Source organism: Tamandua tetradactyla, chromosome 11 (genome assembly GCF_023851605.1).
Source record: "Tamandua tetradactyla isolate mTamTet1 chromosome 11, mTamTet1.pri, whole genome shotgun sequence".
Classification (NCBI taxonomy): Eukaryota; Metazoa; Chordata; class Mammalia; order Pilosa; family Myrmecophagidae; genus Tamandua; species Tamandua tetradactyla.
The window spans coordinates 71,296,508-71,316,744 of record NC_135337.1 but is presented as its reverse complement, the minus strand read 5'-3'; the positions used below and the strand labels follow the sequence as shown (position 1 = coordinate 71,316,744).

At 46.3% G+C, this 20,237-nt stretch overlaps 1 protein-coding gene and 1 long non-coding RNA gene across 6 annotated transcripts in view; one reads left to right on the top strand and one right to left on the bottom strand.

The window, feature by feature from the left end:
• The window catches only part of LOC143650265 (uncharacterized), a 154,549-nt gene that overhangs the window by 60,513 nt on the left and 73,799 nt on the right, over positions 1–20,237 (bottom strand). The gene's annotated exons all lie outside the window — the stretch shown is intronic.
• TTLL2 (tubulin tyrosine ligase like 2) lies at positions 585–13,804 on the top strand. The gene is made up of 2 exons (XM_077120842.1): positions 585–773; positions 11,996–13,804. The coding sequence occupies exons 1-2, from the start codon at positions 687–689 to the stop codon at positions 13,589–13,591; spliced, it is 1,683 nt and encodes a 560-aa protein (XP_076976957.1). The 5' UTR covers positions 585–686; the 3' UTR covers positions 13,592–13,804.

Genomic DNA, 20,237 nt, shown 5'->3' with positions numbered 1-20,237 from the left:
TGTCACTGAAGTCCTTTATAGGAGACTGAAATTCAGAGAGCAGGAGCCACAGAGAGGGAGCCACGGAGAGGGAGCCACGGAGAGGGCAGCCAGAAGCTGAAACCAACAGGACTGGCGGAGGAGGGACAGCAGGGGACGCGCCATGTGCCTGGCCGTGTGACAAGCCCGGGACAAGCCACGGCCTTGGGGAGAAAGGGTCGCATGATAACACCTCGATTTGGACTTTCTTTAGCCTCAAAATCACGAACAAATCAGTTCTCACGGCTTAGGCTGACCCATCGCATTGGCATTGTCTTGAGCATCCCAGGAAACTAAAGCAGAAACCCTGTTCTTACCTAGAAATAAAATGGTGTGAGTTCCCAGCAGGGCAACGCAAAGGGAAACCCCAGGAAGAGCAGGCAGCTGCCTCCTGCAGGCCCTGCGCCCTCCCTGCTGCCCTCTGGGTGCTCAGAGGAGCAGGTCCCCAGGGGAGCACCCGGGGAGGCGGAGGGAAAGAGCAGCCTTGGCCGGTGGAGCGGCCCTGAAGTCCCCTCCCTGTCCCTGGGGGCGTCCGGGCCCCACCTTTGTGAGGAGGTGGCTGTGCATCGCTAAGCGACCAGCGCCCAGGCTCCCAGGCCGGCCCTGGCCACGGGCAGGCTGCACTTCTTCCTTTTCTCGTCCAGCCCAGGCCAGGCGCTGGGGCACCCATGGAAGCCACACTCACGGCTGCACCCACCTGGGGGCCAAGACTGGCCCCGCTCAGAGCTCACAGGAGCCCGTGGCCTCCGGGAAGGGTAGGTGGCCTTCTGGCTGGTGGGTCATGGTGTGCTCAGTCCTTGTCGCAGCTCTAAAGGGGAAGTACTTCATCCCTGCCTGGGTTGTACGGCTCCAGTGTCCTTCTCCATCCTCCCAAAACAGGGCCAGGGTGCGTGGCAGCTCCTACCATGTGCCAGGAGCTCGTGTGCAAGGTGCACACCACCATGGTGATGTGCAAGGGGGGCACTAATTTAGATGTAGGGAACATTGAACTGAGTTCAACCAAAATGCTTCGAGCTGCCGACGTTTTCCAGGCACGATAGTGACTCGGGTTATAAGATTGCACACGATGCAGTGTCTGGAAATACAAACGGTGTCACATAGGACTAACGGTGGATTTTTCCCATAACTGGGAGGTGGTGTGGCCCCAGAGGAGGAGAGGAAAATGTCCACAGTGGGGTGGGACAGAGGGCTGCAGGGAGGAGTGGGCTTTCCAGTCTGGACTTGACGTGCAGAGAAGGAGGGGACTCTGGGGGTGGGACGGGGGCCCCGAAACAGCAAAGAATGGGCTGAAGCTCTTTGCCTTTGTGGGGGGCACCTTGGCTCCTGAGTGTGGACAGAGGGTGGACGTGGGGCTGTGACCAGGGACTAGGCTGAAACGGTTGGCGAGGGCGTGCCCCCGAAGTCACTGGGCCCGCTGAGGAGTGTGGGTGCTACCCAGCAGCACACGGCATGAAGCACCCTGCCGGCATGGGTGAGAGGGATGCAGAAATTGGGTAGTAGGGAAGGTGGCACAAAGGGAACCCAGAGCCCGGCAGTCAAAACCAACAGCGGCACCCAAGTTATACAGATTTGGAACCTATACCCAGGCCAACACCCTGCACCCGGGATATTGTATCCTGCTTCTCTGGTCAAGCACAGGCCCCACCCTAAGGTGAAAGCCCCCAGAAGGGTCCTTAAGGTGGCCCCTGCCTTATTAGCATGGCAAAAGACACACCCAGAGGCGGAGACTTTCCCCATTTTGAACATGCAATGTGTGAAATGGTATGTAGTCAACATAGGATTATATAGGGCATGCTTATTAATAAGCAGTCATCAGACAATTATAGATACAATAACACTAGCTCTGTGTAAAACTCCTGCCTCACACTACACAAGACCATATAAGCCAAGGACAGAACAGCTCGAGGCTGGACTTCTGGACAAGGGCCAGCTTGTCCTCTCTGCAGACACAATCAGACCCTGAATCGCCTTTCTACATGGTGGTTCTTCTAACTTACAGCAGCCATGGTTGGTTTCCTAAGAAGGTGGTGTCTCAGCCTAACGCATCCAGTCTGGAAATGGAGTAAATCCAGTTCTCTGAATCCTTGGACTGCTTGTATCATTTGACTTCAAGTCAGTTTGATCTAACATGAGTTTGTTGAAGGCTGGTGCCATGTCGGCAATTGTATTAATTTGCTAAAGCTGCCAGAATGCAATATACCAGAAATGGAATGGCTTTTAAAAAGAGAATTTAATGAATTGCAAATCTATAGTTCTAAGGCCATAAATATGTCCAAACTAAGGCATCCAGGAAAAGGTAACTTGACTCAAGAAAAGCCGATGGGTCCGGAACACCTGTCAGCTAGGAAGGCACATGGCTGGCATCTGCTGGTCCTTTGGCTTTTGTTTCAGAAGGCTTCCCCAGGGGCATTTTCTTTCTGCATCTCCAAATGCCTGGGTCTCATGTTGACTCTGTCAGCTGTGTTGCTTCTGAGGTTTCTCCAAAAATGTTTCCCTTTTTAAAGACTCCAGTAAACTAATCAAGACCCACCTTAAATAGGCAGAGTCACATCTCTGTCTAATCAAAAGGCCACACCGGGCGGGTCACAGCGGCTCAGCAGGTAAGAGTGCTTGCCTGCCATGCCCGAGGGCCTGGGTTCGATTCCCGTGCCTGCCCATGTAAAAAAAAAAAAAAAAAAAAAGGCCACACCCACAATTGAGTGGACTATATTTCCATGGAAACAATCTAATCAAAAGGGTTCCACCCTAAGCAATACTGAATGAGGATTAAAAGAGCATGGCTTTTCTGGGGCTCATATTTTCAATCCAGCATAGTAGTCTTAGGGACAAGACATGTCCTGGACATTGGTTTGCCTATGGGGAACTTAAAGTTTCACTAAGAAAAGAGACCTCTCCTTATAATTCATACAAAAACAGTGAATGGGCTCGGACGTTGAGTAATAAAATAATTATTGTGGGTTTGAAGCAATACCAGCTTTTAATCAAAAGAACATTTATGCAGAAGCTCTTTTTTTTTTTAAGTTTGCCACCTTATGAACAGGGCAAACATTAATTTTTTTGTATAAGAGGTGTCTCTGTTCCATATAAGCCACAAAACATAACTATAAACAGAAAAAGAAAAAGGGGGAAAAACGAGACAATGGCCATTTTCAGCCTAGTGCTCGGAGGGTAACATTTCTCCATCAGCTAGCTTCACTGACGGAAGAATTATGGAAAAGGTGTGCTGTTCTTTCCTAGTTAATAAAAATGGACTATGTTGTATGTCTAAACAACCGTCTAACTTTGAAAACCACTGTGCTAAGCCATGTGAAATATCAGTGTGTGCAGGAATTTCACACTTATAAGATGGCATATGGCTTTTTCCTATATTTGCAGCATGCCTGAAGCTGGGGCTACTAAAAGTAAGAAAGTTAATGAAATCACATTTTCACAAGAGACAAGTGAAAATAAAGGCTATGTTAAAGTCTCAGTAATTTTGAAGAAAGGCAGGGGAAAGACTTTGGAAATTAGTTTTTAAAAATCTAAATGTTCAGATTTTATCATATGAAGATGTAGTTGCATTTCTGTCATCCTTTGTACATGTGGGGTGTGAGCAGGTGCATTGGTTATGTTCACTGACTGATGTTTGCTTAGGGAAATTGCTTCTCGGTGTTGGAGCCTAGGTTTGCTTTTATAGTCTGATTTCAGGATCCCCAAAATATTTCCTCTCCCAGGTCAGTAATGACCAAAATTCATGACAGATAATACCGTTGTTTAATAGTTGAGCTTGATCTCAGCTCAAACAGAAAGTTCCTGGGGTTGTCTGTACTATAAGGAATTTCTAGTTGACCCTAATGGGAGTGGACTCCTAATTCTGTTTTGACAGATGGTTTTGGAGGGGAGAAAGTATGAAAACGGAGAGCTGCCTGGGGGTGGGGGTTCTGCTGAGCGGGACCAGCCTTCCCACTGAACCCTTGCTCAAAAGTCAGCCTTCAGGGAACTGCCCGGGGCCTGCGGGAGCCTGCCTGGACCCACGGTGGCGGCAGTGGCTGAGTTCTCTGGCTGGCCTCCACCCCCGCGCCCCAAAATTCCCAGGAACATCCCACAGCCAGGGAAGGGAGCCCTCGGTCCTCCTTAATAAGCTGGGAGGGCTTGTGCATAAGGCAGAACTGCACTCAGAGGGAGCCTAAGACGCTGCAATTATAGCAATGAGCAATAACACAGCTGGATCTGGTCCCTAAAGAATCCAGCTGCTCCTGCTGATTAAATCAGCTTGCATGACAGCCCATGAAAGACATAAGAACTTTACTTCCAAATGAATGTCTTTTGGCAGCACAAGATCGGGTATGTTTTCGCCCCTTCTAGTTTTATAGGCGCTGCACTGTGTGCGGCTTTTCCTCCTGGACAGGGACCCCGGCTGTAGGGACTCTCCAGCGTGTGGCGCGGCAGCATTACAGGGCGGCACGGAGCTCGGGCCCCGTCACCTGCTTCTCCCAGGCTGCGATGCGGCCCCGCCCCGCTCTGGCTGCGGGATGGGGCTTCCCTCGGCTGGGCCTCGAGTGTCCAGGGCCCCATCCCCGTGGGAATTCTCGCAGGGCTTCTCCCGAGCGAATGGAAACAGAAGCCCCAGCTGCGAAGTCTGTCTCCCTTCTCGCAGGTTCTCTCTGGAGACGCGGCCACAGTCTCTTGGACGACCAGGGCAGGATTCTTTACATCTCAGTTCTTGCAGGCAGGCCAAGAGCGCTGACCTTCTTTCTGCAGTCGCACCTGCCAAGACAGGGGGCTTCACACCTGCCGAGACCGGGGGGGGGGGGGGGGCTTCACACCTGCTGAGTCGGGGGGGGGTTTCGCACCTGCCAAGACAAGGGGGCTTCGCACCTGCAGGGACAGGGGGGCTTCGCACCTGGCTCTCAGCCCCACCCTCCCACCCGGCTCCCGAGAAAGGGTCGAATTGCAAGTTGAAGGCTAGGATGCTATTAAAATACAACAGCTAAAGTGCCTTTTTTTTTTAAGTGAGCTTTGGAAGTTTACATGTTATTAGTAAAAATACACTTCAACACACTTTAGGGCCAATCGGCATGACTTCACTGGGAGGCTGAGAGCTGTGAGGTCACATAAAGCTTTTTTAAGTTTTGAGAGAATGCTTAATGACTTCTTTTTGGAATGGAATAAAGCTTCTGTAGAGCTTCTGGGCCTGACTAGAGCTCTTTTAGTTGCCTGTTCCCTCTAAGTTCAAGTTTAAGACTGAGATGGTTAAATTGATAGGAATCTCAATTTTCTGTCCTGGATGAGTGGCAAATACTTCAACATAATGAACAATCCCACATTACATTACATTTACATGTTACATTTGTGTACTTGTACATGATATTTGTAACATAATATACATTCCTTTGTCTTCTTAATCTGAGAAAAGTGAACCCAATTTACTCTTCTATGTGTAACTTTCACAATTTTATTATAAGCATCATTAAAATGCATCAATGCCTCAGGGCTGAGTCAGAACTGTTCACCTCTGCAGGAAAGTGTCCAGACTGCTAGGATTCCACACGTTAATTTGTATCCTTAGATAATTTCAGTTTGTCTGGTTCCTGCATTGCTTCACCGACTGCCCATCAGTGCCCAAGCCTTATAGGCTGGAAGTCTGAACCCCCACACACAGGTATGTGCACACATGCTGATTTAAGCTTTGAAGGTTCTAGGACGAAGTCTATTCAGTTAAAGGAGCAAGTTTTGTGATGTCTGTTTTAATTGGAAGTATAATTTCCTGTTGAATTTGGGGTTTGGGGCTAGGAGCATTAAATTTGCCCCTAAGTGTCTTGGCTTCCAACCTGGATAAAAAGTGGGGTGTTACGAAAAGGAAGGGGACTTGTAAGCAGATCATGGGTAATGAGCAATGGCTCAGGAACTCTATATATGTTCTCTCGACTCTATAGGACTTTCCAATGGTTGATATGAAAGGGAAAAAATGTGCAGAGTGTTTTATTCAGATAATTTACTGAAAAAAAATATAGAGACCCTTGTGGATTCGTTTCCCAGGGCTGCTATAGCAAAGTACTGCGACGTGGGTGGCCCAAATCAACACAGTTATTCTCTCACTGTTCTGGAGGTTCCAAGTCCAAAATTGCAGGGTCGGAAGGGTCAGGCTTCAGCTGAGGGGCCTGGGGAAGGGGTTTCCTGGCCTGTCCAGCTGCTGGTGGCAGCAAGACTCCAATCCCTGCCCCTCTAGCTCCATGGCACCTTCTCCACGTGTGCCTGCATCTCTTCCTAGAGGATGCAGCTGTTGGATTGAGGGTCCACCTACTGCAGTGTGCTCGCCTCTCAACTCTTAATGCATTACAGCTGCAAAGACCCTATTTCCAAATAAGGTCCACGCTAAGGTTCCACGGGAACATGGATTTGGGGAGAAAGATATTCAACCCATTATACCGTGTTTCCCCCACATTTTGAAATGTGGGCTCATTTGTACATTTATTCCACACACAAATAGGGCACTTAATCAGGGAATATGGATTAAAAATATAGCCTTGACCTCAAAAACTCACTTTTCCAGTGGGTAAGACAGAATAATGGCTGTTTTCCCAAACTCCATGAGTACCCAAAAAGGGACAGCACAGGAGGCCAAGTGAAATGGAGACCTGCCCAGAGTACCTGGAAGGAAAACGGGGCTGAATCATACCCACTCTAGAGGGCAGCCCAGAGAAAGACAAGCTTCTTGCATGCTCGCTCACACCTGCACCCCAGCTGTACCCAGGCACCAGCCTCTTTCAGACTGACCCCAACAGGTAGCTTGCTGGCCTGTCGAAAGAACACCTGGGAGGCCATCGTACAGGGATGTGCTTCTACTTCCTTCACAAAAGTTCAGTCTACAGAAGCCACCCACTCAAGGCAGTGGGCTTTATTTCCAGGTGCAGAGCTGGCTGGGCTAGACATTGTCATACAGTCACTGCTTTTAAGTCAAAAGAATTATTTTTTTTAAATAATCTTAATAATAATTATTTTTTTAAATAATCTTAAATAATCTTTCTTAAAAGGTGATATGCTAGGTTGAAACTGTTATGGACCCCAGAAAAGCCATGTCCTTTAACTCTCATTCAATATTGCTGGGTGGGAGCTTTTTCATTGTTTCCATGGAGATGTGACCCACTTAATTGTGAGTAGTACCTTTTGCTTAGATAGTTTCCATGGAGATATGTCTCCACCTATTCAAGGTGGGGTTGCTTATTGGAGTCCTTTAAGAGGGAACCATTTTAGAAAAACTTGTGGTGCAAGAGAGCCAGGAGAACCAAGAGAGCTGTATTCACCAGGAGAGCCCACATGGCCAGAGACATTTGGAGATGGAGAAGGAAAACGCCCCAGGGGAACTTCATGAAACAAGAAGTCTGGAGAGAAAGCTAGCAGATGTTGCCGTGTTCACCATGGTTAGAAACAACCTTTCCAGTTGAGATTGAAAAACCCTGAACTTCATCAGCCTTCTTGAACCAAGGCATCCCCTAGATGCCTTAATTTGGACTTTTTTTTATAGACTTGTTTTAATTGGGACATTTTCACAGCTTTAGAACTATAAACTTGCAACTTGATAAATTTCCCCATTCTGTGTCCGGTATATTGAATTTTGGCATCTAGCAAGCTAGAACAGCGGGTGATGTTGGTTCACTACCAGAAATGATTTAAGCACTTGTATTAACTTGCACACTTGAAGTGCAGCACTAGTGACTTGACCCACACCCAGACAAGCTGAGTTGATTTGAGCTACCAGGGTTGGCTCACTAGATGGTGGGAGCAGGGTTGTGGCACTTTATAATAATCTAGAGCGTTCTAAAAAGTTCAAAACTCCCATAATAAAGCTACACTGATTTATAAAAGCAAACAAACAAACAAACAAAACTACTACTACTAAGTGAAGACTCAGTGAGGGCCCACATTTTAATCAAGTCAAGGAAAAAGCCAAAAGCCAGTGGCTGTCAAGAATACAACATTGCCTAATCCTATTTTTATCTGGCCTCGCTTTTCCAGAGTTCCCTCTGTGTGCCCAGTAACATCATCCCTCTCGGCAATAGATCGGGGTCTCCTTATACCACGGAGGTTTAGGGAGAACTGATTCCCCAGTCCCTACTTGTGCCTGGCCTTTGGCCCAAACCCACCAGCTGTCCCAGCGGGATCCTGTCCCCCTCAGCTCTGCCCATCGGCAGCTGCCACCCAGCTGTCAGCACCTGCTCCAGTCACAGGGAACGCAGCCCATGCAGCATCCCAGCTCCACTCCCTGTCTCTCCACCTGCCTTTCACCCTAATGCCTCAGCCAGAGGTATCCAGTGAAATTAGGGTGGATGCGTAAGAGAGTGGGAAGGAAACACACATGCAAAAGCAGCAGGATGCGCCTTACCAAAATTCCTGGTTTTAAACCAGAGAGCAAAGTCCAGGGTATGGCACACAATGTGATAACTATGAACTAATGTCATTTGGAAGCAAAGTTGATCTAAAAATGCACGAGGGGCAGCACCAAGGAGGAAAAGAGCCCTGGAGAAGGTTCCGGCAGCCTGTGAGCCGTGGCCAGTTGGAGGGTGGGAAGCTGTTGCGCTTTGCCCGGCGGGCTGGCCGGGCAGGGGGCTGAGCAGGTACCGTCGCCCGCGTGCTGGGCTCCCTGGGCAGTGCGGTGGCTGTGCCCGGGCTCCAGCCCCTTCAGGCCCAGCTCACGGGCCTCAGCGTCCAGCTCAGCTTCCCCCAGCCCAGGGGAAGATTTGAGCAGAGAAGAAGCAGCCGAGCAATCTGCTTTCCTCTGATCATTCATGTGTAACTCTTCAATTGCTAACTTAAGGGGATCTTTCACTTTTAAGCCTTCACATCATTGAAAGGCAAAGACGAAACAAGCATTTTGTGCCCCACCCCTTCTAAAGAAGAAAATAAAATAGCTTTAGTTCCCCGATGGGCTAAGGACACAGCCTGACTTTACGGGTCCTACATGGAACCCCAACGTCCCCCAGCGGCTCAGCCATCGTCCCTGGCAGCTTTCATCATGATCTCCTCCAATGACCAGAGGCCAAGGCCATGTTTGCTCCCCTCCCGGGCAAGGGTTTTCAACGTGGGCCCCCAGCCTCCTGCCAATGGCCACATATCCTCCCCCCACAAACTTCTGTTCTTTATCCAAACATGTTTACGGTTGTCAGTGTAAGTCTGAAAGAGGCAGGATAAAAGAAATTCGGGTTGCTTCAGAACGAATTTTATTGAGTAAGGAAAAACTCTTAATTCTGCATTTGGTCTCTCAAGGAAAACTTAATAGGAAAACGAATCCTTAGTTGAAACAGGTCCCGAAGCCACTGAGTGCATGGCATAACCAGTCCTTGTAAATTTACAAAACCTCGTTAAACCGTACACTTCGCTTCTGAAGAACATACTTGACTATTATCTTGGTTTTATGTTAAAAGGAAATCTAGGTTTGCAGACCTGACTTAAAAGCAATATTTCACATTTCTCTCATTATTAATGCCCATCACTTGCTGACCTCAGATCTGCCCCTGCAGAGCATGGGGGAGGCAGGTTTCCTTGCTCTAAGTAGCCATCCCAGGGCTGAAACTGGAAACTGCTCAAGTCAAACCACCCATTGCCTGGCATGAAGGATGACATGGCCAGAATTCGGGTGATGCTCAGCTGGCTTTTTCTAACTCAGAGTTTCTCATGTTGGTTTTGTGAAAGGGCAACTGTTATGCCACGGCTTTTTTACAATGCAATTTTATTGAGATATATTTATATTCACTCACCATATAATCATTCAAAGTGTACAATCAATAGTTCACAGTATCATCATATAGCGTAGCACGCATCATCACAGTTGATTTTTTTTAACATTTTAATTACTCCAAAAAGTAAAAATAAAAGTAAAACAGAACACCCGAAACATCCCATGCCTCCCTTACTCCCTATTATTTATTTTTTATCTTTTTTTTTTCTTTACTCATCTGTCCATACACTGGATAAAGGGAGTGTCAGGCATGAGGTTTTCACAACCACATGAGCACACTGTAAAAACTTCATAGTTATTCAGTCATCTTTAAGAATCAAGGCTATTGGATTACAGTTCAACAGTCTGAGGTATTTCCCTCTGGCTACCCAAATACATCAGAAACTGTAAAGGGATATCTGTATATTACATAAGAATAACCTCCAGAATGGCCTCTCAGCTCTATTTGAAATCTCTCAGCTACTGAAACTTAATTTTGTTTCATTTCTCTTCTCCCTTTTGGTCAAGAAGGCTTCTCTCAATCCCACAATACCAGGGCCAGGCTCATCCCTGGGAATCCTGTCCCACGTTGCCAGGGAGATTTACACCCCTGGGAGTCATGACCCACGTAGCGGGGAGGGCAGTGACTTCACCTGTGAAGTTGTGTGTCACAGTTTTTAAGAAGATTCCATGATCAAGTAAGTTTGGGAAATGCGGCTTATTTGTTGGAGATGGAAATAAAATAAGTTTTCATTTTTAACTTTGCTTAATTTAACTTCTGTGCTTATCTGAGTGTGCACTCTTTCTCCCCCACCACATGTGCACGTGCGTGCATGCACACACACACACACACACACACTGGAAATAACCATCAACACCAATGAACACAGTTTGAAAATATTGCTCTGAATTGTGAAGACTGAATTTGCTATAACCGGGCCATTTGTAAGCCCGGTGTGCTCTTTGCATGAGCAGTCACCATGGAGGTGCACAAGGGTGTGGAGGTCACTGCCCTTGTGCACGGCTCTGGGGCATTCTCCTTTGGAACCACCGTCCTAGACTTGCTAACGGCCTCAATATTCATGGAAAATCACACTTCAGACTGGGTTCAGATACAGAACCAAGTAACTTGGAAGCAAGTTGCCTCCATCCCTCCCTGACGGCGCCGCCCAATTTTAAACCTGGAGAAAAGATGGACGAGCAAGTTTGAGAATCCATCCTCCCACCCACTGTCTTTCCGTCCTCGCCTCCCTCCATCTCTCTCTTTCTGGTCAAAACTGACTTTGCTGAAAGAATTACTAAACTAAAATGTATTCCTTTTGCATCAGTTAGAATCTCTTCAAACAGCACAGAATCTCTACCAAATCAGTTATTTATGTGGTCTTCTGTGAGAAATTATGCATCAACAATACCAACATTGTCAAAGAAACAAGTCAAGATTCATTAACTTGAAACTTTTAATGAGCACATTGTCTTCCGACTTGGAACTACCTACATTTTCCTCACGAGGCTTTGACAATTTATTTTTACCTGTCTTCAAGGTCATAATGAAACCTTCATCCTCAGTTACGATGATGGTAAGAACTATCTTGTTTTCATTCTTCGAAAGTTCAAAAAAAGATCAAACCTATGATTTTCTGATTATCTTTTAGATATGAGGCCCATGCTTCACGTTATCACTGTTCTCACAGAATGAGGTTTTTAAAACTCAAGTTTTTCTTCTGCAAATGGCCCCGTATTTGAATGAAGCAAGGCTCTGGGCACCGAAGCCCTGCGGGGCCCTGGCGAGACCAGGTGACTTCTTAGAGCGCCAGTTCAAATATCTGTCCTATGCCCCCAACTTCTCAAGCTACTGAAACATACCAACCACATAACGTCATTGTCCTAAGCTTCTTTTTACCATTCCTGAATCCATTTAACTAACCAAAATTTGACATTAGCTTCTGTTCCGAGTAATGCTCACGTTTCCATCCCTGCTGCTGCATGCAGCTGCCCTTGGCTCTCCACGTGGTCAGTGGTAGGACAGAAGACATTGGGAATATGTCCGTCATAGCATGCAGTGGGCAGTTAACCTCTGGGGAGCCCAAGTGTGTGCGTAGAGGGGGTCATCTCTGTGGAGGTGGCAAAGATGGGCATATTCGAGGCACAGAGCGAGTCTGCAGAGCGCAGGGCCTGTACAGACGAAACCCAATGGCAGTTAGAGATGAAGAGTGTTTCTGAAAACCTAACTGGGTTACAATACCCCAGCCCTCCTCTAACACTTTTCTGGTTATTTGTTTTCAGAAAAGAAAACCTTATGTGCTGACAGAAGATGAACATGCAGATACCATCTGGAAGCCGCTGGTGTTTCGTGTGGATGAAACCACGCCTCGAGCAGTACAGAGTGTCCTCCTGGAGCTCGGCTGGCAGGAGTTCGACCGGCAGGCGCACGGTGTGGACGGCTGGAACCTGTACTGGAAGACGTCCTCTTTTCGAATGGCCGAGCATACCAGCATCAAGCCTTGGCAGCGGCTAAATCATCACCCAGGTACCACCAAACTGACCAGGAAAGACCACCTGGCAAAATGCCTAATGTGCATGAGAAGGATTTACGGCACATCCCTTTATGAATTCATTCCTCAGACATTTGTCATGCCCGGTGACTATAACAAGTTTGTAGCTGCATATTCGAAAGAGAAACAGATGCTGGGTACCAAACACAGCTATTGGATCTGCAAACCTGCCGAATTATCACGTGGGAGGGGAATCCTGATCTTCAGGGACATTAAAGACCTCATCTTTGATGACAATGATATAGTCCAGAAGTACATCTGCAACCCCCTGCTGGTGGGTAGGTACAAATGTGACCTTCGCGTCTATGTGTGTGTCACCGCCTTCAAGCCTTTGACCATCCATATGTATCAGGAGGGGCTGGTCCGCTTTGCCACGGAGAAGTTTGACCTCAGCAATCTGCAGAACGATTACGCCCACCTGACCAACAGCAGCATCAACGCGGCGGGGGCCTCCTACGAGAAGATCAAAGAGGTGATCGGCCACGGCTGCAAGTGGACGCTCAGCAGGTTCTTTTCCTACCTCCGCAGTTGCAATGTGGACCATCTGCTTTTGTGGCAAAAAATCAGCCACATGGCGATTCTCACGGTGCTCGCCATTGCCCCCTCCGTGCCCTGCGCTGCCAACTGCTTTGAGCTCTTTGGATTTGACGTTCTGATCGATGACGATTTTAAGCCATGGCTTTTGGAAGTTAACTACAGCCCAGCCTTGACCTTGGGCTGTAAGGCTGATGTCACAGTGAAGAGAAAACTTCTCCATGACATTGTTGGCTTGATCCACTTAAGTGGTCCTGGAAAGGAGGGGAAGGAATGCGGCTCTGCGGCACGTGGGCATTCTGGAGGCTCCTTTGCGAGAGGCAATCCTGGCAGACTCGGTCCTGTTCGCAGTCCCCTTCCTTGTGCATCTCTCTTCCACTTCACAAGCAGAGCATGTAAAAATGACGAATCCAAACAGAGAGCTCTAAGAGCATGTCCTAAAGATACACGTACCTCCCAGCTTCGAGAAGTGATGACCAGGCAGAAGAATTTACTTCTACCAGCAAGAGAGCCACCGAAGGTCAAGCCAAAACTAAAGGGCCAGCACACCCCTCGCACGGCACTTGCCCCCAGCCTGTCACTCCCGCCCTCATCTTCCTGCAGGACCAACAGCAACTCGAGTGTCCCATCAGACCGCAGCAAGGAGCGGGATCCCCAAGCAGGCAACTTTGTTCTCATTTTTCCTTTCAATGAAGCTACTTTTGGAGCTTCTAGGAATGGATTAAATGTCAAAAGAATAGTCCAGGAACTCCAAAAACAAATGAATAAGCACAACCCAAATATGAGGAAATAAAATAAAAAGGTGACATGGGCTTTTGAAAACCAAGGATTCACACCCCAGAGAAAGAGACAGTCAAGTCCTGACCACCACATTCAGGTTATCAGCTATGGAAGTGGGAATACATACATGGATGCATATAAAAGTATAAAAGTTCTGATAAAGTGTAGCATGCTCAAGTTGTGATTAAATTATATCATGTTGCTCAGATCTCTTGGGATAACATAACCCATTTGTGTATTTGTGTATGTTTTATTACAATTATTCTATGTATTAAACAGGGGGGAAAGGTTATTGTAACATTTTTAAAGGAAAACATATTATTGTAACGTTTTTAAGGGATTCTTAGATGAAAACAGTCCCCTAAAAAGTGAGGGGTTAATTTTGTTATTTTTAATCAACCATTTCTGTTCAGACTTATTTTTGTCAACTTGTTCAGACAGTCATTTAAGGTGAATTATTGAAAAGTGAATAAAAAATCCAGATGCAACTTTTTATAGGTTCTGGGGCCCTTGATCAGACATTGCACCAAATAGCTCTCCAGTAAGGGCATCGTCAGCCATATTTTAAGACCACTGTTCTCAGTTGGCCTTGTCCTATCATCATCCGGTGTCACATGCCAGAACCTTCACGACCCAGGTATGTTATCAGTCCTGCCAGAAAGGAAAGCATCTGAAAAGCCTTAAGACATACAAGTCCCAGTGGACTATTTACTTGAAAGCATTGTGCAAAGTGAAAGAAGCCAGACACAAAAGGCCACATATTGCATGATTCCAGTTATTTGAAATGTCCAGAGTTGGTAAATCCAGGGAGACGGCAGATATGGTTGCTGGGAGCTGGAGACTGGGGAAATAGGGAGTGACTTCTTAATGGGAATGGGCTTTATTGTGAGGTGATGAAAACATTCTGGAACTAGACAGTGGCAAAGGTTGCTCAACATTCTGAATGTACTAAATGTCACTAATGGTAAGTTTTCTGTGTAGTCTACTATAATAAAAAAGTTGAAGGAAAACAAAAGCAACCTAAGATAGGCAAGATTAAGTCATTGTGAATAGGGATTCTTAATGGGTGATACAACTAGTAAAAGCAAAACTCAAGGAAATGATCACTTTAAATGTCAAGATTTTGATGGCTTATTGTGGTTATGATGGTTCCCATGGAAGAAGATTCTGGAGGGGCTGGTGAAATCCTATTACTTGACCTAAATTGGGCTTGGGAACAAAAACCGAAAGAGAGGAAAAAATATTCCAGTGGGTTTAGACATGAGGCTATATTGCATATTTTGTTCATTGCCTGTTTTCATGCATTTATGTATTATTTGCTCCCATCCTTGTTTCAGGAAGATTTAAAGGGGTCAAGTAAGAATATAAGCCAGTCAAGGGCAGGCCACGTGGCTCAGCAGGCAGAGTTCTTGCCTGTCATGCCAGAGACAAGGTTTGACTCCCTGTGCCTGCCCATGCAAAAAAATAAATAAATAAAAGAATATAAGCAAGTCAAGATTTTTCTGATTTTTGTCAGTCAAGTACCTATTCTATAGTACTTCGTAAGTAAAGTTCCCTGTTTTATTTTGCTAAAACTGCCAGAATGTAATATACCAGAAACAGATTGGCTTTTACAAAGGAGATTTATTAGGTTACAAATGTACAGTTCTAAGGCCATGAAAATGTCCAAATTAAGGCATCAAGAGAGGATATCTTCACTCAAGAAAGGCTGATCACATCCATGGTTTCTCCGCCACATGGGAAAGCACATGGCAGCATCTGCTGGCCCTTTGCTCCTGGGTTCTGTTGCTTTCAGGTCCTGGTTCCAAAGGCCTCCTCTCTGAGCTTCTGCTGTCTCCAAGCATCTGAGCTCTCTACTGTCTGTGTCAGTTTTTTTAAGGACTCCAGTAAACTAATTGAGATGCACCTTGAATGGATGGGGCCACATCTCCATGGAAATAATTTAACCAAAATGTTCCCACCCACAACTGGTTTGCCCCCACAAGATTGGATTAGAATTAAAAGAACATGGCTTTCCTGGGGGTACATAACAGTTTCAAATCAGGACAGTCCCTTTTCACAAATCCTTGGGCATTCTAACGAGACCCAATCAAGTGACAGGAACTACTTGAAAATGAGAGATTAAGCTCTCTCTGGATTTTTTTTTTTTAATTCTCACTTCTGGTTTTGGTTTTAATGAGTACTTTGATGTGAAGATCAATCTTATAGAAATTGTCAAAGCAATCCTTTTTAAGGAAAATGGTGTATGCGAACATTTGAAGTTTTAGGGAAAGAATAACCTTGGGCCATGGGTCAGGAAAACATGTAAAAATCCAGGCAGTATATCTCCTATGGTAAAAACTTGGCCAATTAAACTGCAATGATAATAAGCGAAGTCAAGCAACAGGAAACTTATATGCATAGAATTTACATGTCATTCAGCTGCCCAAAAACCTAAGAGAAAAGGAGGAAATGACAAAGAAACTACCTTGCTGGGATAAAATAGACAAAACAAGTATAGAGGAAAGATGTATTAAGGCGACATATGGTGTTATTTAAATATACTTGGACTTCTGCTTCCAGGAAGATGGAGAAGAAGTATTTCACCTGTTAGCCCCACTGAGCCCCGCAATGCACCTCTGGACATTGTACATGAGACAAACACGAGATGACACGGAGATAAGAAAGGCGTCCACAAGGCAAATCCAGCTGCGGACCCTGCGATCCGAAGTCTGATACTGGGTTCTGAAGAAGCCAACGATCCAGAAACACAATTCAGCATAGGCAGAATGTCCACGTCTGCTCTCTCTAGCTAAAGGATCCGGAAAAGGGCAGCCTGGCAAGGTATAAACTCTTAGGAAATAGCCATTGTACTGCCAACACCACAGAAAGCTGTGCTTCCACCCGCACGTGTGCCCAGCGTCTGGACCCTGGAGTCCTGCCCCCAACCTGTAACGGGCATCCCGCCACCCCACTGGGACGGTGTCAGAAAAGCCCGCATGGGGAGTAGGAACCTTTATCCCCTGGGGCCTCCCGCCCACTCTGGGGCCTCCGTGGGGTCTGGGGGAGCAGGCTCCACCCCACCCAAAGGTATCCAGTGCAAGCCCCGCAGGTGTCAGCAGGAGCCAAGCGGGGATAGCTGGACTTCAATCCCCACTGGACAGTAATAAAAGGATACCCCCTTCTCCTGCCAGAGCTCTGTCAGGGGAAGCGAGTGAAACAGAGGATGTCAGTAAGAGTCAGAGTCCCAGAATACCGAAATTGTCGAGGCACCAACTGGAACTCTCTCTGCATGCAAAGACACAGGAATGTGTCAAGCCAGGTGAAAGAAGGCCACGGGTGACAACACTGAGATGACACAACTGCTAGAAGTGTCTGCAAAGATTCTAAAGAAACCAACAGAAAAATGTTTCAAGGCGCAATTACAAACACATTGGAAACAAATGAAGACATAGAAATAGAGTCTCAGAGGCAGACTCTTTGTAGTGATACAAAGAAGCAGTCAGGACAGCACATTTAAAGGGGCCATGGAAGTAGCTCCTATTTTAGGATTTTTTCCCAATCTTTTTCTCTCTGGCTATAATTTTGAAAACCAATTACTTTTTGGATGTATTGGACTTGCACTGAGCACTGGAAACCAAAATTGGCAATGGTAAATCTCATCAGTACTGCAGCTGGTTCTTCTCTTCTGAATCATTTTCCAGAATAAAATGTGTCTATGACACTGCTTTAGCTATAATCGCAAAACTTGAGGGATATGCACACTTTTTCAATCTGGTTGTGGAATGTGGTCTTTCCAGTGACCTACCTACACCCCACGTGGATGGAGCAGGTCTCAGAGCCAGCAGCCCCAATGCTGATGGAGCGGGGGCCTCAGTGGCAGGGTGAAGTCCATGCAAACAGTATAGGCCCCCCCCCCAGGGTAGTGGGGTGTGCAAGCAGCATCCAGCCTCCCCAGACATCGGTCGTGGGACTCCGTCCCTGCACTCTGGCCTACATAAGGGACAAGGAGGTTACGTGCCCTTTCCAGACTTTCTCCTGTGTAATAAAGGGGTCATCTGCTGAAAGCCCTGTTGTACCCTGGCCCCGTGCTGCAGCAGCTTGCCCTGCGGTACCCATACCTGCCAGAGTTCCACTTTAAATCTCCTTTCCCCAGAAAGGAACCAGAATTCCTCGAAGAGCAGCTGATGCTTCTCTTAGAGCAGGAAAAGTCAGAATCAGTTTGCCATACATTATTTCTTTCCAGAAAGCAAATATCAGAGATGATAAAAGGATAAAAGGTTCTACGCAGGAGATCTGGGTTTGAATCCTGTACCATGTGCCACCCCCCAAAAAAGGACAAAAAGGCCAATTTAAAGGGGCTCCCGCTGGCTGACTTTTGGCAATTTGAGAATCAACTAATAATGAAAAATAATAAAATTGTGGTTAACTGAAATAAATTGATCTGCAGATGAAAAATGTTATTCAAAAGAAAAAGTTAATGCAAAAGATCATTTCAATACAAAAATAGCACACATTTAATAAATAGGGAATGTGGTTGTATTCCTTTGATTGCAAAGTTGTTTATAAAGTATGGATACATATGTGTGTCTACCTGTAAAGCAGGTAAGGAGTACAGGGAGCCATGAGAAATACAAGTGGCCCAGGAAAAAGGGAGCCCTGACTCAAGAGCAAGAAAAGCGCCAGGCACCCTTCCAGCCCAGAGGGGACAGAGGTGCAGGAGGAGCCCTCCACTTGAGTTCCACCTGTCCCCAGCCAGGAGGCTCACCCTTCACCTCCTGAGTGAAAGGCGAGGGGACCCCACTGATTATACAGAACGCTTGTGCTTCTAATAATGCAAACAGTGCTGTGATTATCTTCCAATGACAGGGCAGTAGATTATGGCACGCTAAGTAAGAGGGACGCAAACTCATAAGGTGAGTTCCCAGGCAGGGAATCTAGGCATGGTGCCCAGGGCCACGACACTTTAGGGGGCCATGAAAATGTTTTCATTTCTTTTCAAATCAGAAATTAAAAAAAAAAGTTTTCATCAGAAGAAAATGTTTCAATATAGAATATCAATATATTTACCCAGTGTGGTAATAAAATGTGATTTTTAATATTTTTGAAATGGAAAAGGAATCACATGAATGCAATGAAAGCATAATAAGACCCTGATCCCAGGTTGCAAAAACACTGAAACTTGTGTGTAATGTATTAATGTAAAAATGCTAATACAACGAGTCAAGTTTAACTGTAAACAGCACAATGGTCAGTATCTTGAGTTTAAAACAACGTGTGACTTCTAGGGATGGACCCACAGGAATTGAAAGCAGAGGCTCAGACACAGCACACCAGTGCTCACAGCGGCATCGCTCAGAGTGCCGAAAAATGGGAACAACACAAGCTCCATCAACCTACAAATGGGCACACAAAGCGGGGAATATACAGATGAGGGATAGTGTTCGATGTAAAAAGGAATGAAGTTCTGATATGCAGACAACATGGGTGAACCTTGAAGACGTCACGTTGAGTGAAATAAGCCAGATATAAAAGGGCAGATATTGTGTGAGCGCATTGATATGAAATCATTAGAAAAGCAGACTCACAGAGGCAGCCACCAGAACACAGGTTGCCCGGGGCCGGGCAGGGTGCAGTGAGGAGTTACCCGGCACAGAGTTTCGGTCTGGGGAAATGGAGAAGATTCCATCATGGGTGGCGGGTTTGGTGGCACTCACTGTGAACGCAGCTAATAACACTGAACTGTCTATTTGAAAGGGGGTTGATGGGAAATTTTGGTTGTATGTATGTTACCCAAATAAAAATTAATAAACCAGTAAACTCTACAACACAAAAAGTGAGCCCTGATGTAAGCCCGTGGTCTGCAGTTAATAATAGACTTGCGATAATATTGTTTCATTCATCTTAAATTTACCACAACAAGGTCAAATTTAACAACTGGGAAAACTGCGGGGGTACAACATGTGGAAACGCCACTTTCTGCTTGATTTTTCTGTAAACTTACAAGTGTGCTAATGATAAAAATGTTTTAAACCACCATCGGGCAAATGATCATAGCACAGTTCTCATACCTATAGCTAGTCTAAAGTTGTTCTTGTTGTTTTTTATTAAAAACATAAAAAAATGACAAGAAATCCAGGAGGACATCAAAATCATTATGACAATAATTCTAGGGAAAAACAAGTAACACTATAGAACAGGCTCCAGATGTAAGTATGTGAAGAGAAGGGTCATTATTTTAATAGTTTTGTCTTTTGTGGAAAGTATTTGTTCAAAAGAATCAGCCATACTAAATCCATAATTGCATTTTTAACTATTTAAGGACCTTTAGGCTAATTAGCATCACTATGTAAATGTTCCAGAAAAGCCAGTTTAAGAGTTGAATTTACTATACCGAGCCTGAACAAAGCATCCCTCCTGGGCTGCAGCCCTCCCCGCTGGAGGCACTGAAGCACCAGCAGAGATGGCATCACCTCCGCCCCTCCAGGGCTCACCCACTCGCCTAGTCCTGGACGAGGCCCCAGTGGTGGGGTGGCAGTGAGACGGTTGTCCAGTGGCTCTGGGCTGTGGGAGGGGCCCTGGGGGCACCTGGGGGGCAGCCCAGGGCGGGAGGGGTGGATCAGGGAAGGCTGCCCAGAGGGAGTGCGGCTGCAGTGGCCTGGGAAGGACCCCAGGGGGAC

Bases quoted from the DNA above. Each gene is read 5' to 3' on its own strand.
- TTLL2 (XM_077120842.1), top strand. From the start codon at position 687: ATGGAAGCCACACTCACGGCTGCACCCACCTGGGGGCCAAGACTGGCC. The intron at 774-11,995 runs GTAGGTGGCCTT...ATTTGTTTTCAG, and splicing joins GCCCGTGGCCTCCGGGAAGG to AAAAGAAAACCTTATGTGCT.